This window comes from Penicillium macrosclerotiorum (assembly GCF_028827735.1).
Source record: "Penicillium macrosclerotiorum strain IBT 26536 chromosome Unknown utg000014l_segment0_segment0, whole genome shotgun sequence".
Taxonomy (NCBI): Eukaryota; Fungi; Ascomycota; class Eurotiomycetes; order Eurotiales; family Aspergillaceae; genus Penicillium; species Penicillium macrosclerotiorum.
In genome coordinates, this window is record NW_026643093.1 from 259,016 (window position 1) to 284,738 (window position 25,723).

The 25,723-nt window shown below is 48.9% G+C and overlaps 8 protein-coding genes across 8 annotated transcripts; 4 read left to right on the forward strand and 4 right to left on the reverse strand.

Annotated features, from left to right (window-relative positions):
* Positions 1 to 500: 500 nt before the first annotated feature.
* Positions 501 to 3,331, reverse strand: N7462_011670 (WD40 repeat domain-containing protein; the record flags this gene model as incomplete). Its single annotated transcript, XM_057083384.1, has 2 exons — positions 501 to 2,095; positions 2,380 to 3,331. 2 exons carry the CDS (start codon positions 3,329 to 3,331, stop codon positions 501 to 503), a joined length of 2,547 nt encoding a protein of 848 aa, XP_056927797.1.
* A 273-nt stretch (positions 3,332 to 3,604) lies between these two features.
* On the forward strand, positions 3,605 to 4,876 carry N7462_011671 (Rab geranylgeranyltransferase BET4; the record flags this gene model as incomplete). The annotated part of the gene is made up of 4 exons (XM_057083385.1): positions 3,605 to 3,613; positions 3,672 to 3,779; positions 3,839 to 4,421; positions 4,512 to 4,876. 4 exons carry the CDS (start codon positions 3,605 to 3,607, stop codon positions 4,874 to 4,876), a joined length of 1,065 nt encoding a protein of 354 aa, XP_056927798.1.
* A 505-nt stretch (positions 4,877 to 5,381) lies between these two features.
* N7462_011672 (putative GTPase activating protein (Gyp5)) lies at positions 5,382 to 8,317 on the forward strand (the record flags this gene model as incomplete). Its single annotated transcript, XM_057083386.1, has 5 exons — positions 5,382 to 5,414; positions 5,465 to 7,050; positions 7,094 to 7,196; positions 7,251 to 8,192; positions 8,255 to 8,317. The coding sequence occupies 5 exons, from the start codon at positions 5,382 to 5,384 to the stop codon at positions 8,315 to 8,317; spliced, it is 2,727 nt and encodes a 908-aa protein (XP_056927799.1).
* Positions 8,318 to 9,093: 776 nt separating this feature from the next.
* Positions 9,094 to 9,573, reverse strand: N7462_011673 (Dabb family protein; the record flags this gene model as incomplete). The annotated part of the gene is made up of 2 exons (XM_057083387.1): positions 9,094 to 9,306; positions 9,472 to 9,573. 2 exons carry the CDS (start codon positions 9,571 to 9,573, stop codon positions 9,094 to 9,096), a joined length of 315 nt encoding a protein of 104 aa, XP_056927800.1.
* Positions 9,574 to 11,138: 1,565 nt separating this feature from the next.
* N7462_011674 (uncharacterized protein) lies at positions 11,139 to 11,537 on the reverse strand (the record flags this gene model as incomplete). Its single annotated transcript, XM_057083388.1, has 1 exon — positions 11,139 to 11,537. The coding sequence occupies one exon, from the start codon at positions 11,535 to 11,537 to the stop codon at positions 11,139 to 11,141; it is 399 nt and encodes a 132-aa protein (XP_056927801.1).
* A 2,996-nt stretch (positions 11,538 to 14,533) lies between these two features.
* On the forward strand, positions 14,534 to 14,958 carry N7462_011675 (uncharacterized protein; the record flags this gene model as incomplete). The annotated part of the gene is made up of 2 exons (XM_057083389.1): positions 14,534 to 14,694; positions 14,805 to 14,958. The coding sequence occupies 2 exons, from the start codon at positions 14,534 to 14,536 to the stop codon at positions 14,956 to 14,958; spliced, it is 315 nt and encodes a 104-aa protein (XP_056927802.1).
* Positions 14,959 to 16,043: 1,085 nt separating this feature from the next.
* N7462_011676 (acyl-CoA desaturase) lies at positions 16,044 to 17,342 on the forward strand (the record flags this gene model as incomplete). Its single annotated transcript, XM_057083390.1, has 2 exons — positions 16,044 to 16,278; positions 16,342 to 17,342. The coding sequence occupies 2 exons, from the start codon at positions 16,044 to 16,046 to the stop codon at positions 17,340 to 17,342; spliced, it is 1,236 nt and encodes a 411-aa protein (XP_056927803.1).
* A 191-nt stretch (positions 17,343 to 17,533) lies between these two features.
* On the reverse strand, positions 17,534 to 25,675 carry N7462_011677 (uncharacterized protein; the record flags this gene model as incomplete). The annotated part of the gene is made up of 14 exons (XM_057083391.1): positions 17,534 to 18,391; positions 18,456 to 18,933; positions 18,987 to 19,327; positions 19,409 to 19,483; positions 19,541 to 19,822; positions 19,872 to 19,921; positions 20,041 to 20,722; positions 20,781 to 20,963; positions 21,018 to 23,680; positions 23,747 to 24,188; positions 24,243 to 24,355; positions 24,406 to 24,529; positions 24,584 to 25,094; positions 25,149 to 25,675. 14 exons carry the CDS (start codon positions 25,673 to 25,675, stop codon positions 17,534 to 17,536), a joined length of 7,329 nt encoding a protein of 2,442 aa, XP_056927804.1.
* Positions 25,676 to 25,723: the final 48 nt, after the last annotated feature.

Consider the following 25,723-nt stretch of genomic DNA (forward strand, 5'->3'; position numbering starts at 1 on the left):
AGAGGAGAGGATCTGTCGGTAGGGATGCGAGATTGCAAGATCATCCACGTTCAGTTGGAGAATTGGTAGAAGAATGGAAATGGTCCTAATTGGAGTATAAACAATCCTCCTAGATTATATTAGTGTGTGGCGCACTACTAGATGCCAAGGGGGCCTGAAGAAGGCGGGTGGGGAGGGATCGGCATGACGGACATGAAAATTGGAGCAATCGGGTTCCAGCGGGCTCCAGAGTGATGTGGTGACCCAGAGGACCGGGAGCTTGATTATACTTGGCTGCGAGATCCAGGTGAGAAGGTTGTCAAGATACACAGAGTAACGTAAACCTTGAAGTTTTAAAAGTTGTAGAAAGTATAGTTCCAAAGTACACAAACAACTTGGAAGGTACAAACAAAGACCTAAGAATGTCACACAGCAAAATGGAATAGAAGACAAAAGCCGTCAATTCCTCGTCAAACAGCCCTAAAAAACAACACACAACGCCATTCTAACCAACGGGGATTTTAGCGAATGATTTCCCCACCAGGCTTTTCAATGCCTTCCATGCTCTCCAAAATATCACTGCCCCCGAGTAGCCCAGAAGCAGCAGATCCGATGCCGATGCTCTTGCGGCGCCCAGTCCAGACTTCATGGAACTTGACGGTCTGGTCACTAGACGCGACGATGATGCATCCTTCTTCCATGGTGCGCGTACACCACATTCCGCCCTCTTTCTCCTTCGGCCGCACCTCTCGCGGGCCCCTTCGACGCATCGTAGAGGCATTCCCCTGCCCCGACACTTGCGAGCTGAGAGGCGAGGGGCTAGTTGATCGTGATGGAGGGGATGAAGGTGGAGTGAGGATATTGGGGCCTTCGAGTTCGATACTGGACAGAGCGGGTGATTTTCCTGGGTAACTGATAGCCCAAAGCGCACGTCCACAGTCGTAACTAGGCTCAGGACCAAGTTCATCCCAGCTGGTTCCATATGGCCCCCAAGGGATGACAGCAACTTGGGTACAACTAGGCCAGGCAAAGACGGCGATCCGGAACGGGTGGTCGGGCTGGGCATACCCAAAGGTTGCTGCGATTTCACGCCGGGTCTGACTCCAGATCAAGCTGGTGACTTGCGCGAACACATTGATGGTAGCAAGACATACTCCAGTGCGAGTGTGGTAGAAGTGGATCGCTCGATCATTGGAGCCTCCCCCAGTGGCCAGAAGCGAGGGCTGCCAGGGTGCGAATGCAATTGCTTTGACTGCCGCGGCGTGCGCCAAGCGGTGTTTCTGACGGTTAGAAGGAACCAGAACGGTCTTGCCCGTCCCTGAGATCAGGGTGCCCGCATGGCTCATGAGAGGTACCGCCATGGAAGGCTTTATTGGCGGGGGATGAACCCACGATGGGAGCAGATGGCTAACGATATGCTGTCGACCGAGTAATTGCTGGGGAGTAGTCCCCAGGTTGAGGGATGGGAATGTGCGGACATTCATATTTCTTAAAGAATCACCCGACAAGGCTGACACCAGTGAAGGAGGTAAAGCCGGTGAAGGAATAATCTCAGGCAACTCGAAGAGTAGGCAGACGTTGTCATTACCTCCAGTCGCGAGGAACCGTTCATCGGGAGACCACGCGAGCCCGCAGATTTGCTGTGAATGTGCGGATATCTTCGCGAGAAGAGTCATCGAGCCTGTCCAGCTCCACTTATTGTGAATCTCCGGCCACTCGACCGAGTAATACCAAATATTGCCCATTTCATCACCAACGGCGAGATCCTCCACCTCCACCATCAAATTCGAATAACGCTCTGAAGGTCTTTGCGAGACTTTGGGCTTGAACGAGACGCACGAGATGCTGTTGGGATGGCTGACCTCAAAGCGGACCTTGGTCTCAAAGACACTCCACAGAGATAGTTGACCAGACTGACGGCCCACTGCGAGAATGCTTCGGCTTCCATTTTCAGAAGAGAATGACAAAGACGTCACGAAGTTGGATGGATGGACATCTCCAAAAGGTGGATGGTCGACAGCAAAGCTTTCAGACCACAAGTAAACATACTGGGCAAGGCCCACGGCAAGAACGCCAGCTGCGAGCGAGTATGCAAGGGTGGAGCAGTAGAAATCGTCTCGCAGATAAGGGGCATCGAGAATCCGAAAAGGCTTAGGTGGGACAATTTCTGGCCTAGGGAGACGTCTTGGCCCTGGGTGATAGGATGGATATTAGTTTAATGCTGCAGGAATGACTGCAAATACCACTGCCTCACCATTTGAAATAAATTCTGTAGATGTCATTTAGATTGTAATTCCGGTTTAATAGTGATTGAACAGCTTGAAGCACGCGGAAGAAGTAAATCGAGAGGACCCGAGGCCTGAAAACCAAGCAAAAACAACCATGGAAATCACTACTCACAGTACTCCATTTCAACCTTTTTCCAGGTACTGTCTTTCCATACAAACGGTGAAAGCCGCTCATAATCCGGTGATGCTGGACTGGGGGCGTTCTCCTCGCATCTCATACACGTTCCAAGAAGCCTGGTCGTTGGGTCAATATCCAATGCGAGGGCTAATCTGGATTCATGCTTATTCTGATCATCGGCCCTGGTATTTATTGGTAAGAATTTCGCGACGAATCTCGGAGCCGAGGAGCCTCTGCTCGAAACACTTCTTGTCTCGTTCGGGACCGGGGCGACTGTTGAAGAATCTCCGAGGGCGGCAGAGGTTCCCCCAACGCCCCAGACAGCCCTTGCACTGACTTGCCGGATGAAGTCGTTGCGACTGTTTGCCCCCATGATGGTTGAGTCTGTGACCAGATGAGGCTGTTGATAAGGTCTTTGCCGCGGCCTAGCGGATGCAGGTCTTTGCCCGTGAAGTGCCGATGGCCGTCGAGTTGATGAAAGAAACGGGTCATCGCCAAGCAGGCGTCGCCGAACGACTTTTTCACGAGGAGAAAGCTGATATGCATACTTGTTTATGCGGTAGGGAGTGGACGGCGTTTCCGTAAACTCTCGCTTTGGAATGAATCTATCTGGAGATATCAGACCAGTGAAAGTCCCGTGTGTCAATTGCCTGTTGAAATTTCCTCTCACTCTGCTTCGGCTTTGCTCAGGAGGAGGACTGTCCACGCTTCTGTTTTCCTTTAAGCGTGTGGTGACATTGGCTGCACTCGCCTTGGGTTTGAGAGTCAATGATATCTGAGAACTGGTAGGTGAGTCCAAAAGGGGTAAGTTGATAGTTGCAAATTCGGTGAGGATGACAGGCCCGCTGTCCTGAGGAGACTCATATTGGGAGAGAGAGGTTAGTGACATGCGGTGATGGTGGGCTGAGGAAACATCCTCGAATGAGTGGCATCGCGAGTCTACCATTGTCTAGACAGAACGCGAATTGGCTGAATACAATAGAAAAGTAAGATTCAGTTAAGAAAAGGAGTGTATAGTGGATTCCACGAGTCGAAGAAGCATGATTGTCAAGAAAAAGCCCAGGTTTGACGTTGCAGGTACGAAGTAGATGCACACAAACGTATTGTAGAGAAGCTGCCTTCGGGGCCGCGATGATTACGTGATGCCCGACGGTGGGATGTCTAACGGTGGCTGTTTCCTCCTCCGCCTCCTCGAGCGCTTGCTGCAAATTCCGTCAAAATGGCTAGTGTGAGTCAGGCAATGGTTTAATTGAATTTGAGCTCGGGCTTTACTGAGATTTTGATAGCATGGCGTTCGGCGCTTCAAAGTAGTAGAGAAGACGCCGGAGGAGAGGCAACTGGAGCTGCAGAAGATAGACGACTACAAAGCCCTAGAACGCCTGGTCTCCGAAAAGGTGATTGCTTGATTTCCTTTTGTGATAGCAGAGTGGGAATGGTGCTTACTAGAATCTAGGTCGCCGAGCATGAATATACAGCTGATACACTGAGGAAGACCTCGGATTTGCTGAGTCGCAACCCAGAATACTACACGATTTGGAACTATCGACGACAGGTGCTCCGGCATCAGTTTTCCGAAGCTGAAGCTTTACCAGAGAAAGAGGCATCGAACCAGATCGCAGAATTGATCAAGAATGACCTGATGTTTTTAATTCCCCTGTTGCGCAGCTTCCCGAAATGCTACTGGATCTGGAACTACCGCCTGTGGCTCTTAGATGAAGGTCGCCGTTTGCTCCCACTGGCCTTGGCTCGTCAGTTCTGGCAAGAGGAACTGGCTTTAGTGAGCAAGATGCTGACACTGGACGGGCGCAACTTTCATGGCTGGGGATATCGACGCCTCGTAGTCGAGACCTTGCGTCAACTTGGGACCCCGGTCGAGGCTGCCAGCATGACCCAGATGGAATTTGAATATGCGAAGAAGATGATCGGCGCCAATCTGTCGAACTTCTCCGCATGGCACTACCGTACGAAGCTTATCCACCAACTATTGGAGGAACAGACCGCAAGTGACGAGGAGCGACGAAGGATGTTGGACGAAGGTTAGTTCTGTTTCCTCGGAGCATTTGCATTTTCCCGCCATCTTTTTTTTAATCTGAGACACTGTGACTGACCTGATACTTTTGGGACAGAGCTGTCTCTTGTTCACCAGGCCTTGATTGATCCTTACGACCAGTCCTTGTGGTTCTATCACCAGAATCTGATGTGCGTGTTTGACCCGGCCATGGCCAGCCGGACTCTGGCTCCGAACCTGAGCACGTCAGAGCGACTTCATTACCTCCGTGATGAGATCGATACTGTTCAGGAGATGCTGGATGGGGCAGAAGATTGCAAGTACATCTACCAGGCCCTGATTGAATGTACATTGCTTGCCTCCAAGGTAGCGGATCACTTGTCCGCGGCCGACCGGGCCCAGATTCTGAGCTGGCTCTCGGAGCTGAAGCAATTAGATCCACTGCGACGACAGCGGTGGCTGGATTTCGAGAAGACCCTGTAGATCTATCCAGAAGAATCTCTTATTTCTTACGAATGCAATTACTCCGAGATAGGATGATGTACATGTGCATTCGCTCTACTCTATGGTGATTCACGTTGGTTTGGCGCGTCTAGAGAGGGTGCCTTGGTAGCGCTTTTGAGCGGTCCTTGAGACCATTCGACTCGGTATACCGTGCATAATGGGCCAACATTGCTCCAAGCCCGGGCCATAGCCTCTACCTGTCTTATAGAAGAATCCTGCATTCTGCATGCAAGCGCACACGGTGAATTCCAACGTCCCGATCGACAGGTTGACTTCCCCCCCCAAAGGCCCCACTCGAGCCAATCACGGGCGGACGTGCCTGGCCCTCGATTTAATCGCCAAACTGACATCCCCGAATTCCTTCCACGCTGGCTCATTCCAACTCCCCCATCCCCCTTCTGATCTTCGTATGACCTTCTGGGCCACACAATATTCTCTCCTATGGAGTGTTGCACTCGCTGATTGAGATCCTCATGAGACCGACATGTCGAACCGGAAAAGCTCTGACTACGTAGGGGTAAGGACAGTGTCGTGTGTTTCACCGTTATAGTGCTAACCACCTCTCAGGAGTCCTTCGCCGACGCCCCTGAAGCCCCCGATCAGTTGAATGTCAAGATTCCCCAATCCTCCTCGACACGATCCTTGACCGATAGCCCGCCTGTCGGATCAGGAGCTTCCCCCGAAACCGCGGCACAGCCGTTCTTTACTTCTGAATCGCAGGACGAGCAGAAGGACGAGCAGACGGATGGTGGTGAATCGATAGGCAAGAAGAAGAACAGAAAGAAGAACAAGAAGAAGGCCAAGCAAGATGAGGATGAGGTTGAAGACCTCCAGACCCCGGTGGAGGATGTGAAGTTAGACCCGGCCGATGAGTTACAAGCGCCTGCCACACCGGTCCAGCTGGGCGAGCCTGGCGAAGCAGTAGAGGCCGGTGAGGAGGAAGAGACGCCCCGGAAACCGATGAAGCAGAAGTCCCCCTTGCTCACGTCTCATCGCCTATCCACCACATCTTCGCTTGATGAGGTGAACCTGACGAATAGCAAGGAAGATGAACCCGTTATTGTTGGGGAGGGCGATTCAGACCTCAAGTCGGAGTCGCCTCCAGTTCCCCCTAAGGACGAGACAGCATCTTCGGCAGGCTTGGCTCTGAAGGGCCTTTCTGGTACCCTGCCCTCCTTGCCATGGGGACCGCCCCCAGTCAACAAGAACCCTCCTCCCGCCGCACCCCCTCCACCAGCCCGCAAACCCAGCGGTCCCTTTTCCTGGTTCTCTCGAAGCTCAACCGGAGCCAAGGATATCAAGTCCCCACCTCAAACCGGCCGACGAAATACATCCAACTCTGTGTCGACGATTGCGAGCAACTTGGATCTGGTGGCTCATGGGGAGGATGGAGATGCTTCGAGCGTGAACTCCAGGAGGCCGAGGCGGAACAGTCTGAAGGACCAGTTCAAGTTGCTGCGGATGAGGGAAGAATTTGTCGTTCACGAGAACGATGAGGGAAGCATCCGATCAGGCCATGCCAGCATCAGTCAGACTGGAGCGAGTCCGCCCATCATCCCAGAGGAGGGCGAGGATGGTATTCTGGAAGCTCCTCCTGCTCCGGCCTCGGAAGCGACGTCGCCGGGTGCGACTTCGCCATCTACAATCAACCCCAACCTGGCCCCAGGCACTGTCTCTGGATTCTCTCGGTCTGCGAGCGACGCATCCACCCCCGTCGATTGGGATCTCTGGCAACAACTGGTGAACAATGGACCTCAAGCGCTGGCCAGCTCTGAGGAACTGAATGCTGCCATCAAGCGAGGTATTCCGCAAACCATTCGAGGTGTGATCTGGCAGATTTTGGCTGATTGCCGGATCGGTGAATTGGAAGACACATACCGCGAACTTGTCGCTCGTGGAACTGACAAAGATCAGCGGAGACCAAGTGTCCAAATGAATGGATCGATCGAGAAAGAGTCTACAACCTCGTCACGCTCCTCTATTCGGTCTAACAACTCAGGGTCTGCCACTCAGCCCACCAGTGTCGCTGCTAGCCCCTCTGCAGAGACTGATTCCGAGAAATTGGCGAAAGAGCAAGCGGCTCTCTTGAAGAAAGCTAAAGATGACGCTACTGCTCTGCAGAAGCTGGGAAAAAACCATTCGACGGGATTTGGGTGCCCGCACCAGCTATTCAAAATACTTCATCTCGCAAGGCAGTCAGGAAAGCCTCTTTGGACTGTGCAAGGCGTACGCTCTGTATGATGAAGCCGTGGGATATGCACAGGGCATGAATTTTATCGTCATGCCTCTGTTGTTTAATGTGAGTTTTTTTCCGGCTCGGCATAGGAATTGACTAACGGATAGCGAAATACAGATGGACGAGATCGATGCTTTCGAGCTTCTCGTGAAGCTGATGAACAAATACAAACTTCGAGAGATGTTCATTCAGGACATGCCCGGTCTTCATCGCAGCCTCTACCAATTCGAACGCCTTCTGGAAGACCTGGAGCCTGCTCTTTACTGTCATCTCCGACGACGCGGCGTGCCCCCCCAACTGTACGCCACTCAATGGTTCTTGACCTTGTTTGCCTATCGTTTCCCTCTGCAGCTTGTGCTTCGTATCTACGATCTGATCTTCGAGGAAGGCCTTGAGAGCACAATCCTCAAGTTTGGCATTGCTATAATGCGTCGAAACACCGAGGCGCTTCTGGGAATGAAGGACATGAGTCCCTTGACGACGTTCTTAAAGGAGCGTCTCTTCGATGCATACATTGACAAGCAGCCATCTGCGTCCTCTATCCTAGAGTCAGGCTTCTTTGGAAGCTCTGGCGCTGCTGACAAGGAAGTCTATCGGGCCGATCTTCTCGTGCAAGATGCCTGTGACGTGCCTCTCACTCAAAACATGATTAATTCCTACACCGCTGAATGGGAAGAAAAGACACGCACCGAGAAAGAGCGTGAGGCGGAATTGGAGCATCTTCGACACACGGTCTCCACCCAGGCTTCTCGCGTCCGACTGCTCGAGGAGCGCGCCGAGGCATCAGACAAAGAACACGTCCAACTGGCGTCGGAGCTGGTTCATGTCAAGGTGGAGAATGAGGAACTGCGGGATTTGAATGATGCACTGAAGCTCCAGGTCAGCGAGCTGAAAATTGTTGTCGACAAGCAGCCTGCCGAAGTGGAGGAGAAGCTTCGCATGGAGATGGAACGCATAATGAAGCGGAACATCGAAGTGCAGAACGAGAACCGTGCGATGGAAGACTCCATGGCTGAGATGGAGAAGGAGCTTGTGGCGACGAAAATGAAATGGGCCGAGGTATGTCCCCTGCATTCAAGCTTGATTTTATCGTGCAGACGAATTGACCACATTGTTCTTAGATGTCTGAAAATCATGAGACTCTTCGTCAGAAATGGAGCGACCTCCGTCGGGCTCTTGACTAATCCCCCTATCTTCTTCCCCCTTCCGGATGGGATTATTTCCCCCTTGGACCAGCGTCTTGTATATTTTTGATCGCGCAGCTTGGCAAGCCGGATCTGTGATCCCTTCCCGTGCTGCGCTGGACCATGCCTATGGGCTGGCTGTCTGCTCTATTTTCCTGCGATTTGCGCGCGTTGCACTGCGGCCCGCTATGATTCCTCTGGCCGATTAGTTCCTCTGCTACTTCTCTACAGAATTCTCTATTACCAATGAAATTTTGTAAGGGTTTTTTTTCCCTCTAAGTCATGTTGCTCCACCCCAGCATGTTCCTCGTAGAGCAATAGTGGTGTTCCCCCTTTTCCTCTCCTATTATGTGTCTTACTCTCTTTTGAGGATCCCTTTTTTTTCCTTGCATGTTTTCCATGTCTTTCTATTTCATGTCTCACTCTGTTGATGCCCTTGTGCCACCCCCTTCTCGCCTGCTGGTGTTCTGTACCTCTGTGACAGTTTAGATCATATTCGATGTATGCAGTGTACATCTTGCAATGAATTGACCTTTTTCTATTATATCCTTTGGGCCTAGATTTGGAGATCTGGAGTTATAATTTCTGATTTCTTTGATTTTGGAGTCCTTTATTGAAATTCCGGCCAATAGGGTGTTTATCTACAACACCCTGGTTTCCAAGTTTTACACATCCAAAGCTTAAGCCCGTGTTGAAGACAGGAAGATAATATTGCCCAAACCAATGATCGCGGTTATGTCCTTTGCAAACAAACCCCTTCCCTAATTCTCGTTTATTTATAGCACACTTTCGTAGAAGGTCGTCAAAATATCCTCTTTAATCGGCCCGGCCACTGCCTTCAAGGCCTTGTGAGCCTCGCACTCGGTGTCATAGTACTTCATGTCCTCCATCGAGGCAAAGGTCGTCTTGACGGAGACGGTGTAGCCCTTGTTGCGCGGGTCAGGGTAGGACAGGCCGACTGCGGCGGCGACGATGTATGGCTTGCCATCCTAGTCATTGAGATTGGAGAGTCAGTCAGCTTGTTCTGATTCTCGATTGTGGGCTTATTATGCTGGGTGAGAGGTGGTAGGAGAAGTGCTGGTGGTGGCACAAGCAACAAGGAGTGCAATGTCTTGGGATAGTCCGAGCCAACAGGATATTCAAGGATCGCGTACCTTGGTCGCCGTCTTCGTCAGCACCTTGTACTGCTCCAGCAGGCGCTGCTGATCCGCCTCGTTCGGGATCTTGAAGAGAGTGATGCGCTCGATTGGGGCCATGGTGCTAGTAGCAGTAGTGGAGAGGGATGATGCTGTTCTGAGGGCGTGTGGGGGAGATAGGGAACAAGAGAGACGACGGATCAAGTTCTGGCCTACGCTGGGGGGCATCGGGGCTGATCGGGGGTCTTTTATATCCCGCCGGATGTACGGTTCGCTGGCGGGGTAGCAACGGGGCGGAGAGGCAATGAGGGGGAAGAAACATCACTGGCAGTTCCGACGGGTCGGGAGATGGTAGCTCGGAGAAAGGACTTCGAGCCTACGAACGGGAATTATGGTACGTGGATGTCGAGCTTCTACAATAATAAAGCGTCCAGCACTCTTGAGTTATGCTGTATCCTGGTTCTGGACAGTGAATATGTTGAATACTGTAGTTGTTGTTTAATTGAGACATGGATACTTCCGCGCGGGCATATTCACTGGTTGGAGAGCGGAATTAGCACGCCCGACAATGCGCCTGATTCCGCACCGGCTCTTGCTCAAGGTGAATTCGGATAATGTCTGGCACCTCATAGCGCTCTCCTGTCTTCTCTAAGGTTGAGCACCGTGATTTACTCAGTGAGAGCCTGCCTTGAACATTCCAGGCTGCGTACTATGCCCCCGCAAAATAGAGTGACCCGAGGCAGTGGGCTCAAGATAGAAAATAACCAATCGCTCAAAAATTTTGATGAATTACCCACGGATATCACTGGAACCGCACAATACAGCTTCTAGCCATATATCACAACTAGTCATATTGACACGATATGGTCTGCCAGGTGAGGCTTTCTTGTCTCGGCTGCTGCCGCTTTTGCGAGAGCATTCAGGCTCAAGCTCAGGCTCGGTGAATAGATGACCAGCACACGCTTAGAATCAGTGATCAGGTCAATGGACTCATGTGAGGTATGAATAATACATAGCCACCAATCACTCCGTGACCGATCAGAATTACATACACACTACTATATTTCCAATTCGCAATGTGGCTTTCTCAATATGAGATTCATGCTCATCAATTATCTAGCACATACGACCACAGGGTGTGGAGAACAGGGCTTCCCGTCCGCTCAGCCGTACTTAAGCCACACGCCGGCAGGTTAGTAGTTGGGTGGGTGACCACCAGCGAATCCCTGCTGTTGTATGTTTTTTGTTTCTGTGATCTTTTTGGTCTATTGGATGTAATGCACTGTTAATTGTGAGCGTATAGTATTGAGTATTGCAGTGGGGAAATAGCCAACACTAGGGAGGTCTCTGATTGGAGGATATCTTTCCTAGTACACAGTCTTTGCAGGATATAGCTTCGTATCTCCGATAGGGAGAGAATCAACTTTCACACTCTCTTCGCTTCATCTACTTCTGCTTTTCCTTTTCGGAGGCTTCCTCTATCGTGGTGTGTGGTGGTTTGTTGGTCTGTTCGTCGACCTATCTCATCCTGCCTGCATTCTCTGGCTTGCCGTAGAGTGCCCTGGTTCACTAGGTTGCTGAGTTTATTCAGCAATTAGACGTGTATAGTTTACCCTAGTAAACATTCTTGTACTCCACTACACTTTGATTTCTTTTATTCTTGCTTGTTAAGCCTCCAAGTCTCTTTATTGCATGACATTGCTACTATGTCTAGTAAAAAATGGTGTCTCGCGGGTCCTCGCCCCCCATTCCTCTTCCCATTGACGAGCTAACACTTCTAAAGCACCCGTCTCCTCAAGCCGTGACTTATTCCACATAATATACCCCCAGCGACGCATTGTATCCGGGACATAGTATCCGTAAAGGTTACTGTAGGTTCCTTGCCAAATTAGGGTCCAAGCAAGTGGTGGATAAGATTTAACAGCATTTGGAACCTTATCACCTTCAAAAGGCAGCGGAACTCGTTCCTCTTCCTTCAAATCCTGATTCGAGAGTTGCTTCCTACGTCGCTGTGACTGTGCTGTTTCACCTAGAACATCATCCTCAAGAAAATTCCGCACCGGGAACCTCATATACTCTTGCATTGTTGAAACAATTTGCGCGTGGTATTTAGTCTTATGGAGAACTATATGAAGTAGTTCGAGCCCACGGGAAACTACGCCCTGCAAAAGGGCCGACCTTGTATCTATTTTATAATCTAATGTTAATCGTACTGGAAGAAAGTGATACGTCGTGGACGCTGGTTAATAAGAACGATAAAGTAGGGAACTAACAGCTATTATCCAAGTTAAATGCCCCTGGTGGAGTAGGCGGCCGTTGATAATTCGCGAATCTGGGATTCTCCTGATTGACATCCCACTTGATATTATCAAATATTCTGTTAAAGGTGTACTTCGAAAAAGCCTCGATACACGCAATTTCCTCGACTTCCCAAGGCTCGTACGTGCTTATGAATATATTCATAAGATCATAGTTAGACTCGTAGTTGAGGCTAGGTAACCCGAAGACCTGGTGATATCCTACCCCGAAGAGATTGCAACAGAGTTGGAATCGATAAAGAGCACGGATAATCCTTTTTTTTCGGATCGGGTTAGAGTTCTTTTTTGATATAAGGAATCACTTAAGTCGGTCAAGCTATCTAGGGCCCAGCTAGTATACTGCCGGGTTAGAGGCCTGATAACAGAGTTATGAAAGTTCACTAAAGAACAAAGCTCATCCGTAGGGATTCTGTTAGTAAGACCCATATACTGGGGCTTATTGCGGCGATCCTGGTATGATTGGATGAACAAGGAGATCTTCCCGCTAGTGCAAGCTTTTGCAAACTCGAGCGAGCTAGATTCATAGACAAAAGAAGCATCCACTATGACAAGTTGTAGTGTGTTCTTCAAAGATTGAGAAAGCAGTAGCCAGCGATCGAGCAGATACTGCCGGTGAAAGACGGGGGAGGCATGAACCAAGGCACTTAGCTCGTCCAGTTCAAGACTAGACAGTAGATAGCGCCGAATTTCGGGCGGAAGATTCTCTAGGGGTGTATCGGGATGATTAGAGATATCAAAACTCTTGGCCTGCAAAGCGCCTGGTGGCGACGATGAGGGAACATTTTGGGATGGCCCGACTTCAGCTGTCGCCGGCGATCGAGACGGATGAGAAGCGTGATCAGGGGCGAGATCGGGGATAAGATCAGGTACGGCGGGGGAAAGCCGCAGGGGCTTTCTGAACTTTGAGATAGTCTTTTTCATGGTGATAAATGTTTCTGCATCGAGATAGTCATAGAGACAGGGTTGATATGGAACAATATTGAAGCCGAGGAGTGTAGTAATAGCAATGATTGGAGCACGCGACGCCGACAAACTGAGCGTATTTGGACAGGAAACTATGTGAGGGAAGATTGGTGGAGGCTGGCTCTGGAAACATGATCAAATTTTGGATGTTTGGCTACGCGCTCGAGCTAGTTTGGTCGCTCAGCCGCCTACGGCTCAAGTGTCCCGTCGAGTGCACGTTGTAGCCCAAGGCGGGGGAAGAGGCATTGAGGTTGCCAGTAGCGCTAAATCGTGACGGCCCCCCGACAGCTGATTACATAATGGCATTGGTCACTCCGAGTCCTGAGTCCGAGTCCCAATCACTTGGAGACTGCTGGCCAGTGCCAATGTGGGTGTGAGTGTGCGTGTTGGCAAGCAGAAGCCTGAGCCCGCGCTTGAAGTTCTCCTTTTCTTTTTAGCTAATGAAATTCCTTACCTCGAAGTTGCTGGTCACCGCACGGTCCCCTTAGTGCGATCTCGGGTTGGAGATACCAACTCGTCCACTGTCCTGGAAAAACACCTACTTTTGTCTATGGTGGTGATTGTTCGTAGCTTGTTGGCCAGTGACTCCCTACTATTTATGGATCAATGGCTGAGATCTACTTCGTGGTATTTGGCTCTCCAACGCTTGGCCATGTTTCATCTATGTTGAGTGATGTCAAAACCGCCCCTCGACGTCTTGTGTTAGTGACTATGGCTTAGATAGTTGAGCGTCGATATTTTACTCTCCCGCTCCCTAAGGAGTCACGAGAGTGAAGAGGAAGCAATGGATGCATAGTTACCGAGCAGAAAGGATCGCTTCTCGAGCTACATAAAACGTCCATCACCTTTAAGTATTGGGAAACAGGTGCTATTGAGTAAGTCATATATAGGTAGGATCACAAGATACGCTGTTTGTGGGTTTCGAGTAACTAGTTGTCGTGCCGTCCCGAAAGAATCCTATAATTAACAACTATAGGCGCGAATGTCAACCTGAACTTTTATAATACCTCTCAAGATATTATTGGCGTTTCCAGTCAGCACATTAATAGGATCTCTCCAAATAGTAACCCCCTCCCGGATTCCGTAGTGACTTATATTGAACTTTCTAGTTTAGTGTATTTTGGCCCACCATCGCGTTACGCTGAGTGCTAGTTGGAATACTCCTGTTGGATGCCCGACCTGTTTGATCTTGGACCTTCATACTTCCTAACTTCCAAGCTTGGAATTGGTAACAAAAGGCTTGTGCTAGACTTACTGGAATTTGACATATAAATAATGTCCATCACCTCCGTCTACACAATATCTTTCGCTGCGAGACGGTCATCTACTATCCTCTGTATACGAAAATAGCTTTTCTACCTTTCTTGGTTCTCAATTATTCATCAATAAGATGCCTTGCAGTAAGTGTAAGATGAAGGGGTGTATGGGGAGACCCTGTAATAAGCAGAGGGGACGGGAACCGGCCAGGAACAGAACCCGAGAGATAGAAGCTCTTCGGTTGAACCCGCCCGGCAAGTACAACTGGTGAATGAGGTGAGAATTCTCAACTTCATTTAATTCTACATTACTAAGTTTGGTCATTATTTTGCTAGTCAAATGTTGCTACTGATGCCCAGAGCACAAGCTCTGACAGCACACAACTTTCGGTGGCAAGCATTCGATCCTTCCATTCACCGAGTTCAACGGCAAGTAGAATCAGTCATGATATTCACTTGCAGGAACAGGTTGCGAATGATCCAACGGCATGGGCAAGGACAATCGATCCAGGAAATTACTCTAAATGTGAATGGACAACGGAGATGGAAGGCTTGTATGATCACTACAAGAAACTGGTTGATCGCCACACGAGGAGCAAGCGTCTACATGACCAGCATTTTGCTAAACATAAAAAAGACCAAGACCCCGAGACGAACATTCACCGTGCAAAACTAGCTATTTCTTGGGCTAAAGATGCATATGAGTACGGAATCATATTGCCCCTACCTTGCGATATCCTATGATATTTTGTGCTTGCTATCTTATATCGAATTCAAATTGGTCACCAGGCTAATGAATATGGCTTATCTTTAGGGCAGGTAAAGCTCGATTAGAGTTCATGCAAAAATTTGAAACTGCTTATGGTGATGTGATTTCTATTGGGACTCATATCGAGGCGGCACAGCATGCACTCAACAGTGCTAAGAATGGCGTGAAGGAAATTAGAACTAATAACGACAGTGAGTAAATCCCCAAGACCTGTTAATTAGCCTGAGAGAAGTAGATAACTAACAAAAAGCAGAGATTTGGCAAAAGGCACTACGGGAAGCTGGCGGTGCTGCAGCACTTTTTCCAGGCGTGTGAAATTGGGTATTTATAGGATCTGGAAACGTCTTCATGAATGGAATCTTTTTTTGTAATAAAGTTCTACCTAATCAATCAAAGATTTGATCATAATGAATCCACTCTGAATAATATTATTCGCTGTCCGCAACTATTCTACGTATTATAGTAGTCCCTCAGGTAGTCCACTATTCCTCGCTTGACCTTGAGTACTCTCCTCTCTTGCTCTAACTGCTTCAATACACTAATCAAGGAAAGAATTAAATCTTTGACAAATCTTTGACTACGGTCTTCCTTAAATTAGGACTAATTACGTCTAATAAAGCTCTTGAGCTTAGCAAACAACTCCTTAATTAGGTTGAGGTCCGGTGAATAAGGAGGTAGCTATATTAACTCGACTCTAGCATCAGTATATATCTGCGCAATACGTTTAGAGTAGTGAAAAGATACGTTATCTATAACCAAGATAGATCTAGGCTCCGGCTATCTTCTATAGTTACGAAGAAGCTAGTCGAAGAAGTCCTTGAATATACCGGTATCTATTAAACCGCGAAAAACGCGAGAAAGTATGATACTATCTTAGGAATACGTAGAGTATATTTAACATTATTAATTATAGTGAAAGGATGAAGAAGACATGGATGTTGTTTAGATCTTTTACAATTGCTAGTCCACATTGGCCTCAGACTGTCAGTACATTTTCAATAGCCGTTATGGGAAAAGCAACTATTATCTGGGGATCTACCGTTCGTGATCAGTTCGATCCTGTGTCGGATTTGCTTTTGGTGGCGGATATGTTTATTGAACTTTATGGATCAACTGCATGCCTCAATCCATGCAAAAGCAAGGGGGCAAGAAGCAACCCCCCAACCAGTTAATGCAAATGCCTAGTATAAACGACAGTCGGTTCCCATCACGTCAGTTCCTCAATAATCTATTCAAAAATGCAACATAATCTCGCATCGAATCTCACAGAATTGCATTATCATAATGTCAAAGTCAGAGGGCGAGCTTGCTCAACCGGTGCTCCAGGTTGCTTCACGCCGCCACACCTGGAAGTATGAATTCGAGTGGTATCGAAAGAATTTCCACAAAGTTCTCCATGCGGGTCTTTTGGGACCAATAGCTGTCATATTCTGGGCTGCCCCATACGTTGTTGCCAGGAAAAACACCATCATCATGGCTATTACTTGGGGGATTGTAGGGGGCTTTAGCATTACAATTGGTAAGTGGGTCATTGAACCCAGACCATCGGAGGCGGGAACGTCCGTAGCTAACGCAACTGTAGGATATCATCGACTTTGGGCTCATCGATCATTCTCGGCATGCATCGGGATAAGAATCGCCCTTGCTGTCGTTGGAGCTGCTCAGAATCAATGGCCCATTATGTGGTGGGTGAAACATCACCGAGCCCACCATCAATACACAGACACGGATCAAGATCCCTATAATGCTAAAAGAGGCCTGCTATTCTCTCATATTGGCTGGCTACTGGGGTTAAACGAGAGAGCATGGGGTCCGGTAGACTTATCAGACCTGAAAAAGGATCCGGTAGTCATTTGGCAAGATCGATTATACTGGCCTCTTCTCATCACGGTCGGCATTCTTCTGCCCGGTGCCGTAGCTCATTGCGGCTGGGATGACTGGGAGGGTGGCGTACTCTACGCAGGGATAACTCGAATTATTTTAACGCAACACATCACGTTTTTGATCAACTCAGTGGCTCATGCCCCGTGGGCTGGGACTCAGCCGTACTCTACCCGTACAACTGCCCGGAATAACCCTCTTCTCGCCATTTTGACACTTGGAGAAGCGAACCACAACTACCACCATGCGTTTCCGACTGATTATCGAAATGGAGTGAATTGGAGTGAGCCGGACTTTTCGCGATGGATTATCTGGCTATGGGGAAGACTTGGTTGGGTGAATGATCTAAAAGTTGCCAGCCCATTGGAGATAGAACAAGCTCGCTTCAAACGGAAGAAGGAAAGCACCGAGAGCCAAAATGGCAATAACGAGGATATGCAGGTCTTGTACAGGCTTTCTCGGATGAGCTGGAAAGAGTTCAGGAAGCGATGTGATGGTGTCGAAGAACTCACCTGCATAAACGGAGCGGTATATGACGTTTCGGACTTTAGGGACGATCACCCAGGCGGTCGTGATCTGATTCAACAATCCATTGGGAAGGATGCAACTGATCTGTATAATAGAATTCATTTTCACTCCCCCCATGCTGATAATATCCTGAAGAATCTACAGGTCTCTATTTTAGAGAATCCTCGTCACTGATTTTTTGGCCCTTTCAAACCCTTTCGAAGATGTTTTTAAAAATCCATACATGTTTGATACCATTCAGTCTAGCTTTGGATCCCGTGAAATCCACGAAGGACCTGATGAACTTAATGATCTTTACCGGTTACATTGTTATACAGTCGGACCTATGTACATCATACGACTCCCTGATACTGTTAGCAGACTTATCACCGTTTAGCGGCGTGTTTCAGGCTTAGCGCAGCTATGGTGAGAGTAACAACACCGCCAACAGTGCCTGCTGTCGCGATGTCGACTAGGCCAAGCTCCACCTCAAGGTTGCGCTTCAACCATGCTCGAGCTTCCACGGCAACCAGCGAGTCCACCGAGATTTCAGCCATAGCCGCCCAATCTTCGTTCTTGACAGCGGCCGAATATGGCCCCATCAAAAGTGCCATTTCCTTATTGAGAAAATCAACCGTAGGGGCAAGCTTCAAGATTTCGGGATTTTTTTCCACAGAGTGAAGAAAAGTTTTGATATTACTTGTCTCTGAAGAGCGCGGCCGGAGGCGGGCGACTTCTACCGCTGGGTCGTGACGGTACCGGGCATCTTTGCATCGTACATCACCGGAAGCCTGGTTCCATAGGAGGCCTAACCCGATCGAGAGGTGGTATTCTTCACTAAATTTGGATGGCGCTCCATCGACCAGTTTGGGCGGGGCCAAGAGTAATTGCATGGCAGCAAGGAGATGGATCTCGCGCAGTGGAATGAAGCCTTTGGACCGCATCATATCCAAGAGCTCGGGACGCTGGCTGACATAGCCGACATCAGTAATCCAACCAACATCGAGAACAGATGCTGTCAGACCCAAAGACTGCCGGTAACGTGCGAAGGCATTAAGGAAGGTATTGGCCGCGGTATAATTTGCCTGCCCAGCAGAGCCAGCTGCTGCTGCGACAGAGCTGAACATGAGGAAGAAGTCGAGCTTGTCAGATTGCAAGGCTTTGTGCAGGTTCCAGACTCCTTCAACCTTGGGGCGCAATGCTTCCGTCCACTGGTCGTGAGTCATGCTAAAGAAAGGAGAGTCCTGGAAATTATTCTAGATCAGTCTCGTGCTTTAGTAGGAGTGAGAGTGAGAGATAGTGGCTTACCTTCATGAGCATTGCCATATGGATGACACCCTTCATCGGCTTGCCGCTGGCAGCAACGGCCCTTTTGACATCCTCCAGGTTGGCAACATCACCCTGAATCAAGAGGGGATGGCACCCTTGGAGCTCTAGCTCGTAGATAAACTTGACATCTTTATCGCGAGTTCCTGCAGTGCGGGAAAGGAAGACCAGGTTTCTGGCACCATTCTCAACCATCCATTGCGCTACTGCACGGCCTAAGCCACCAAGACCACCGACCAGAAGGTAGGCGACGTCCTCGCAGAAAGAGATTTGTGCCGGTGTCTTGGTCATGGGAAGTGAGCTGGTATCATTCGGCATTTCAACGACGATTTTACCCATGTGTTTCCCCTCTTGCATATGCTTGAATGCGTCGGTTATTTGATCGGCTGCAAATCTACGTATCGGCTGAATAGGCGCAATGGATTTCTTGGCCAAAAGAGTCGAAATTGTTTTCAAACATCTGTAAGCTCATGTTAATATCTGATATACTGCAAGAATATTGGATAAACTCACTCTAATACGACCTGAGGTCGTGATTTGGCGAGGGAAAGAATGTCAACACCCATAAAAGATCGATTTGCAAGGAACCGATCCATGGGCAGCATAGAATGACCCATCAAGTCGCGTTTACCAATTTCCACCATCATGCCTCCTTCAGCTACACACTCCCATGATGCTAGCAAGAGATCTCCCGCCAGAGAATTGAGGACTAGATCCACGCCTTGGCCTCGTGTTCTCTTCAACAGGTTCGGCGCGAAGGAAGTACTCCGAGAGTCGAAGATATGCTCTTTCCGGATTCCAAAGGTTTCAATGAGATATTGTGCTTTCTCTTGATTGCCAACCGTAGCAAAGATCTGTTAGAGTTAGAGATAGTGCAACGACTGTGCAAATCACGCTCGGAGATGTAATCATCATGGGCTCTCATTCGAACTCACCTGTACACCGAGCATCTGACAGAGCATGATGGATGCGATGCCTACTCCACCAGCAGCAGAGTGAATTAACACTGACTAATATGGGATCAAAAAGAGTTCATAGATCGTTTTCTTTAAATCGGCGATTCGTACCATGTTTTTCTGTAGTCGTCCCAAATTCAGCAGACAGTATACCGCAGTAGTGTATGCACATCCGATTGTGGCCGCTTGATCTAAGGGAAGCTCAGCCGGCAACGCGACCACTAAAGCTCCCGAAACAACGACACGGGTACTAAAAGCCGGCGAAGCCAGAAATAACACTCGATCACCTTCATGGACATGTGCAACATCACTCCCAACTCGTCGAACCACGCCGCTTCCCTCTAATCCAATATCGCTCTTGCCTTGCAACATACCCAGGCTCACCATCAGGTCCTACTCATATGATCAGTTTCTGATACTCAAAATAAGTGAAATAACTTACGCGGAAGTTGAGGCCCACGAATTTGACATCGATCTCCACATCGTCCTTTTCTAGGGGGGCAACTCTTTCTCAATCCACTTAAGAGAGTCCAGAATCCCAGGCTGCTCGACTGAAAGGGTCTTGGGATGGGCCGGAGAAGGGTCTCCGAGCAAATTCTCAAACAAATTACTCGAGTGGTATCTGGGAATATGAATCACTCCGTCCTGGATAGCGAACTCATGATCAACTGTTTCATTCTCTCGGAATCGCTGCTGTTGAAACTTCCTGTACATCTCAACGACAGCGATCCCCGAGATGTGATCAAACTCTTCCAGCTCGATAGTATCAAAGTCCATTTCGTATTCCGTACGCATTGTCCGCGCAAAACCTAGAGTTAACCCATAACGAGGATCTGGACAACGCATCTGGGAGCTGCGAGTCACCCACAGAACACGGGTAGATGTGCATGAAGAGAGATACTCTTGAAACTGGGCCAGTTGAGTGTTCGTCAAGGAATACAAAAACGGTTCTTCATTATCCAGGAAGGAGATAACGTCTTCGTTGGCAGGAGGCGGCTCTGAGAGTGTACACCAACGGACTGGGAAACCCAGAGCCTCTATCCTTTCAGCAACTTGAACTGCCCATTGAGGTCTCTGCGAATTGCACAGTATGCTCACTGAACTCCCTTCGCTACGAGATAGCGGGGGAATAGACGCTAATATTGAGGTCATGTAGATCTCTGCTTCACCTGGTGCCGAGTGAAAATTTTCAAATCCGGCTTCTTGTAGCTCGCTGCGCCAGCGGTCTACCGAAATATACGGGGCGTTTACACGCTTGTCGTGTTCGCCTATCCACCAGCCAGGGAGCACACCCTGCAGTCATTCATATCAGCTTTCGTCACATGTGCATGTGGAGCCTGAATACACTTACCATGATGAAGTCAATTGGTTGGGCCTCTTCAATTGTGTCAGCCCAGTCCTCGTTTGCGAAATTGTATCCCGATTTCTTCAACTCACCAGAACATATTTCTTCGATCAAGACTCGCCCACCGGGCTTGAGTAGGGATTTGACATTTTTCAGGGTCTCTTGTATACTGCATGTAGCATGAAGTACCTAAAAACGATGTGAGTATCTCATTATATGCTAAAAAGAATCTCAAAAGCTCACATTCGACGCAATGACTAGATCAAAGCTTGCGAATTCGATTCCCTGGTCCACCGGAGGCTGACTGATATCTAACACCGCGTATTCAACAGCCTCATATTTTTTGAATCGCTCCATGGCTGGCCGGAAAAAAGCCGAAGAAATATCAGTAAACACGTATCGTGAATACTGGCGGATCTTTCCTTCACGATGGAGGCATTGTAGTGCTCTTGCTGTTGTTGCTCCCGTGCCCGCTCCAATCTCGATAATCTGAAGGTCGGGCTGAGAGTGCCCTAGGAGCCTCAAGAACTCTTCGTAATTTCTGCTTGTTCCAGTGTTGTAGAGCCGCGATAGTCCATCATTTTCCATCAGCAGACCCAAAGGTTGGCATCTACCCTGCACGATATCAGTGCAATTTTCCAAGACAACAAGCGAAAGCTCAGCGAAATGTTTGCTGAGTGGCATTGTTTCATCGATCTGCCACTTTAGGCCGGCCAGTATCTTGGTCCAGTCACCTCGAGGCACTTGCAAGAATTCTCTGTCTGTAGCTAGTACCTTTGAATGGATATTTTTGAGGACCTGAGCTGAAGTCATGGTCATCCAATGCTGATACTTGCGCAGGTGCTCTGAGGCTGGTTCTAAATCGGTGATTAGCCGTGCAGTTTCAATGATGCACATGTCAAAGAACTGTTGCTTTGGGGCGTAAGCATCATCAATGGTAGACATTGATTGGTTGGAAGGCATGAGAAGACGACCCTCTGGTACTAGATCTACGTCTGGAGCCCACACCAGATTGGAGCACAGTTTTTGATCACCGTCTCCCCGTGAGCCTTCATCAAAGCCCATAAACTCAACACCATCAATTTTGATTCCAACTTCAGCTCCCGACTGGCCCCATGCGGAACCAGAAGTCATTCCCAGTGTTGTTCCCGCTGCGGTAGCTTCAAGAAACATGTCAGGCCCCGCCTTACCAACGAAGACTTCCTGGATATACACAGGCATTCCTACAGTGTTGCACCTTCGAGACAGACCATTGGACATGGCAACTGCTACAAGCTGCAGGCATTGGTCGATGTCAGGAGCATTAACGATATCAGAAGACCTATCTCTCTCCAAGCTGGCAGTCGCTGAAAGTTGTGTCGGGTGAGCGGATATATGCTGGAGCAGTCTGAATTTGGGCCCATATTCGAGTCCACGCTCCTTCAGGTTTTCGTACCAAGAATGAGAAGTTACAGATCTTGGTAGTCCTCTGATATCTCGTGGAGTAGGCGAGGACGCTTCGCTTCGCACTTGTCCTGTGCAATGCTTGACCCATGAACCCATCCGAAAACTTGATATGGAGAACTCATACCAACCTGAGCCAGGCTCGTCTGTGGGTCTCGCTGGTCGGAAGTTTGACACAACTTCTACTCGGCCACGATCGTCGAGCGTCAATGCCTTAGACATGCGAAGGTTTCTTAGGCGGTACTTGTGACACCCAGTGACCTGGCGCATGGCTTCACCGGCCATAACGATATACCCTGCGCAAGGGAACACCGTTGATCCTCCAATACGATGATCCCAAAGGCAGGGAACGTCATCGACGCTGAGCATGTTTCTCCAAGAGGGCTCAAGTTGTGTCGATTCTACAGCCCGAGAACCTAAAAGCTGATGGTGGGCGTGCTTGCGGCGCCTCCACTCTCGAGTTATTCGGCCTTCAGACCACTCTACCTTTCCACTTTTCCAAGGGTAAGGATCAAAATCAGTGAGAAGCTTCCCGCTTCCATTAATTGCCTCAAATTTCAGCTGAATGCCACTCAGAAATAACTCTCCTGCTGCCGTCAAGAGAGCCGTCTCCTGGCATTGGCCGCGAATGAGGCAGGAGGCATATGACATCTCCTGCTTCACATCGCCCAAAGATTTGTGAATGTCGCGAAGAGGACCTGAAAGAGCAGAATGAGGTCCAATTTCCAAGAAAAATAACTTAGCATGATCTTGCATGACGGACTCAGCGGCGCCCCAGAACAAGACAGGAGACACAAGATTCTGAACCCAATAGTTGGAATTGAGCTCTTTCGGGTCCATAATGATTTCTCCAGTCACACTGGAATACATCGGGATCATTGTATTCTGTGTCTTGATGTAGGGTCGAATGCTGGTCTCATATACCTTGCCGACGGCGGTCATAGAACCTAAGTTTTTCCGTTTAGCTTGCAGGATTTTTGTCTCGTCGCCTTCCGGCATGAAAAGGGAATCAATACCTGAATGATATGATCTATTGACACGAAGCGTTCTGCAGAGCGCATCTGGGAAATCTGATTTGATCTTCTTGATCACCTCCTCTACTCGATAGGGCTCTCCAGATAGAGTGACGCTGTTGGGGCTATTTTCGCACGCGATGACAACACTGTCCTGTAGATACGATGCCACTTGCACTCGACCGAGGCTAACGGCCGCCATTGCTCCCTTACTGCCCTCTTCGTCTACCAGCAGACCACGGTAGTAACTCAAAACAATTGCAGACTCTGCTGTGATTGCTCCCGCAGCATATGACGCTGCGATCTCACCACTCGAATGGCCGATAACTGCGGCGGGCTTGATTCCCCATTCACCCAGGAGACTCACCAATGCGATCTGCAATGCACAACATAGAGTTTGGGAAAGCTGAGGCTCGTTTATTTGATCACCATCAAACTCCGCAAGTGCGACTATTATGGGACTCTGTAAGTGCTCGCTCTAGAATTGAAGCAACGACTGCTTGGGGGCATGCTTACCTTCTAAATTCCATGAGGGAGGTCTTTTCAAGTTTTGCAAAACAGTATTCAGGGACTGGATCATATCCCGGAAGCTTTTGAAGGATTTCATTAGTCCTCTGCCCATTCCAGCCCATTGGGCTCCTTGGCCCGTGAAAATGTAAGTCAGGTTAGGAGCCCGACCGGCAACAGAATACTTAATGGCTGCTATCTCTGGAGTTATACCATTCGTATTGATTAAAAAGCCCCTATGCGAAAGATGCTCACGACGAACACCAAGGGTATATGTAAGATCGCTCAGACGATCTGGATACAGGCTCATGTACTCCAGAAGACTCTGCTCTCGACTTAACAGGGCTTCTTGGCTTTTTGCAGAAATAACCAGCAGTTGGGGCTTTGATTTTTTCACTCCGTCTTCAAGAAAAGAGGTCGGCATGAAAGATGAGAACGAATCAAGAATTACCTAGAAGTCTGTCAGTGATCTGTTTCAACTAGTGTCAAGTTCTGATCTTCTCACATGTGCGTTTGAGCCCCCAATACCAAAATTGCTGACGCTAATTCTCTCCTTTCGATTCTTTGGCCACGCAGTAAGACTTTTAGGGACACGAAGACGTCCATTGTCCCAAGGAACTAAGAATTATGTAAGTAATTTCTAGTTTAAGATATGGATCAACACGCACTTCGTGGATTCGGTTGATGGAAGTGGATATTCGGCGGTATCAATCTATTCTCCAAAGAAAGAACTGCTTTTATGAGGCTTGTAAGTCCTGATGCTCCTTCAGAATGACCAACATTGGCTTTGACCTGTTTTCAAAAGAATCAGTGTCTATTTTGCAATGAGAAAGGGCAACTACACACTGAGCCAATATATATTTCTTTGGAAAAGGTCTTGGCTATCGCGGAACATTCAATTGGGTCCCCTGCCAAAGTGCCAGTGCCATGACACTCAATGAAGGCAGTCTGCGAGAGATCACTGATCGAAGCTCGCTCGTAGGTTTCTCTTATTAGCTTCTCCTGTGCTTCGGCAGAGGGCGTGGTGATTCCAGGGCTTCTACCATTGCAATTGACCATAGATGATCGAATGACAGCTCGAATCTGGTCTCTATCCCTCAATGCATCATCTAGCCGCTTGATGAAAACTGCATTGACAGCTTCGCCTCTTCCGTAACCATCTGCAGAAGCATCAAAACATTTGGATATGCCAGAGGGGGAGAAAACGCCAAGGCCCGAGCCATGTATTCCGACAGAAGGTGTCAAGATCAGATTGGATCCAGCCACAATGGCCGCAGAGCAGTCTCCTAGCAGAACAGCCTGGCATGCTTGATGCAGAGCAACCATAGAAGAAGAACAGCCAGTCTCAATTGTCATGCTAAGATATCTTTAGTGGGAGAACAATTCCGTGCTCATATTGCGACATTCTTACCTAGGGCCATTGAAATGAAGCTCATAAGAAACCACATTGGCGAGTGAAAATTTTCCGTGTCCAATCATATGAAAGTTATGTGCATTTTGAGCATCTCTAACTTCTATTTCTTCCCAATCTCCTCCGTACGTGCCGACAAAGCAACCGATGGGTTTTCCGCGCCAGTCGACCTGTCCAGCATTTTCGAGACAGTCCCATACCACCTGGAGGAGCATTTTTTGCTGCGGATCCATCCGAGAAGGCTGTAGCCCGTCCATGTCAAAGAAAGAGGTGTCTAAAGTCTCCAAGTCTTCTTCAAGGTAGTAGCCGCGTCGCATTCTTACGGAATGCGCTCCGGAATCTGAATAGAATCCCTCCTCGTTATACCGCGAATCCGGGGTAACGCAATTTCCATCACGTCCTTCACTCAGTAGTTGCCAGAAATCCGCAGCAGAGCGAACACCTCCTGGCAACCTCATCGACATGCCGACGATGGCAATAGGATGAGCTCCAAATTCCCCCGGCTGGTGAGCGGCAGTAGAGCCCATGTTGATAGCGTGCACAAGAGTGTTGAACTTGCCTTGCAATCGGTGCCG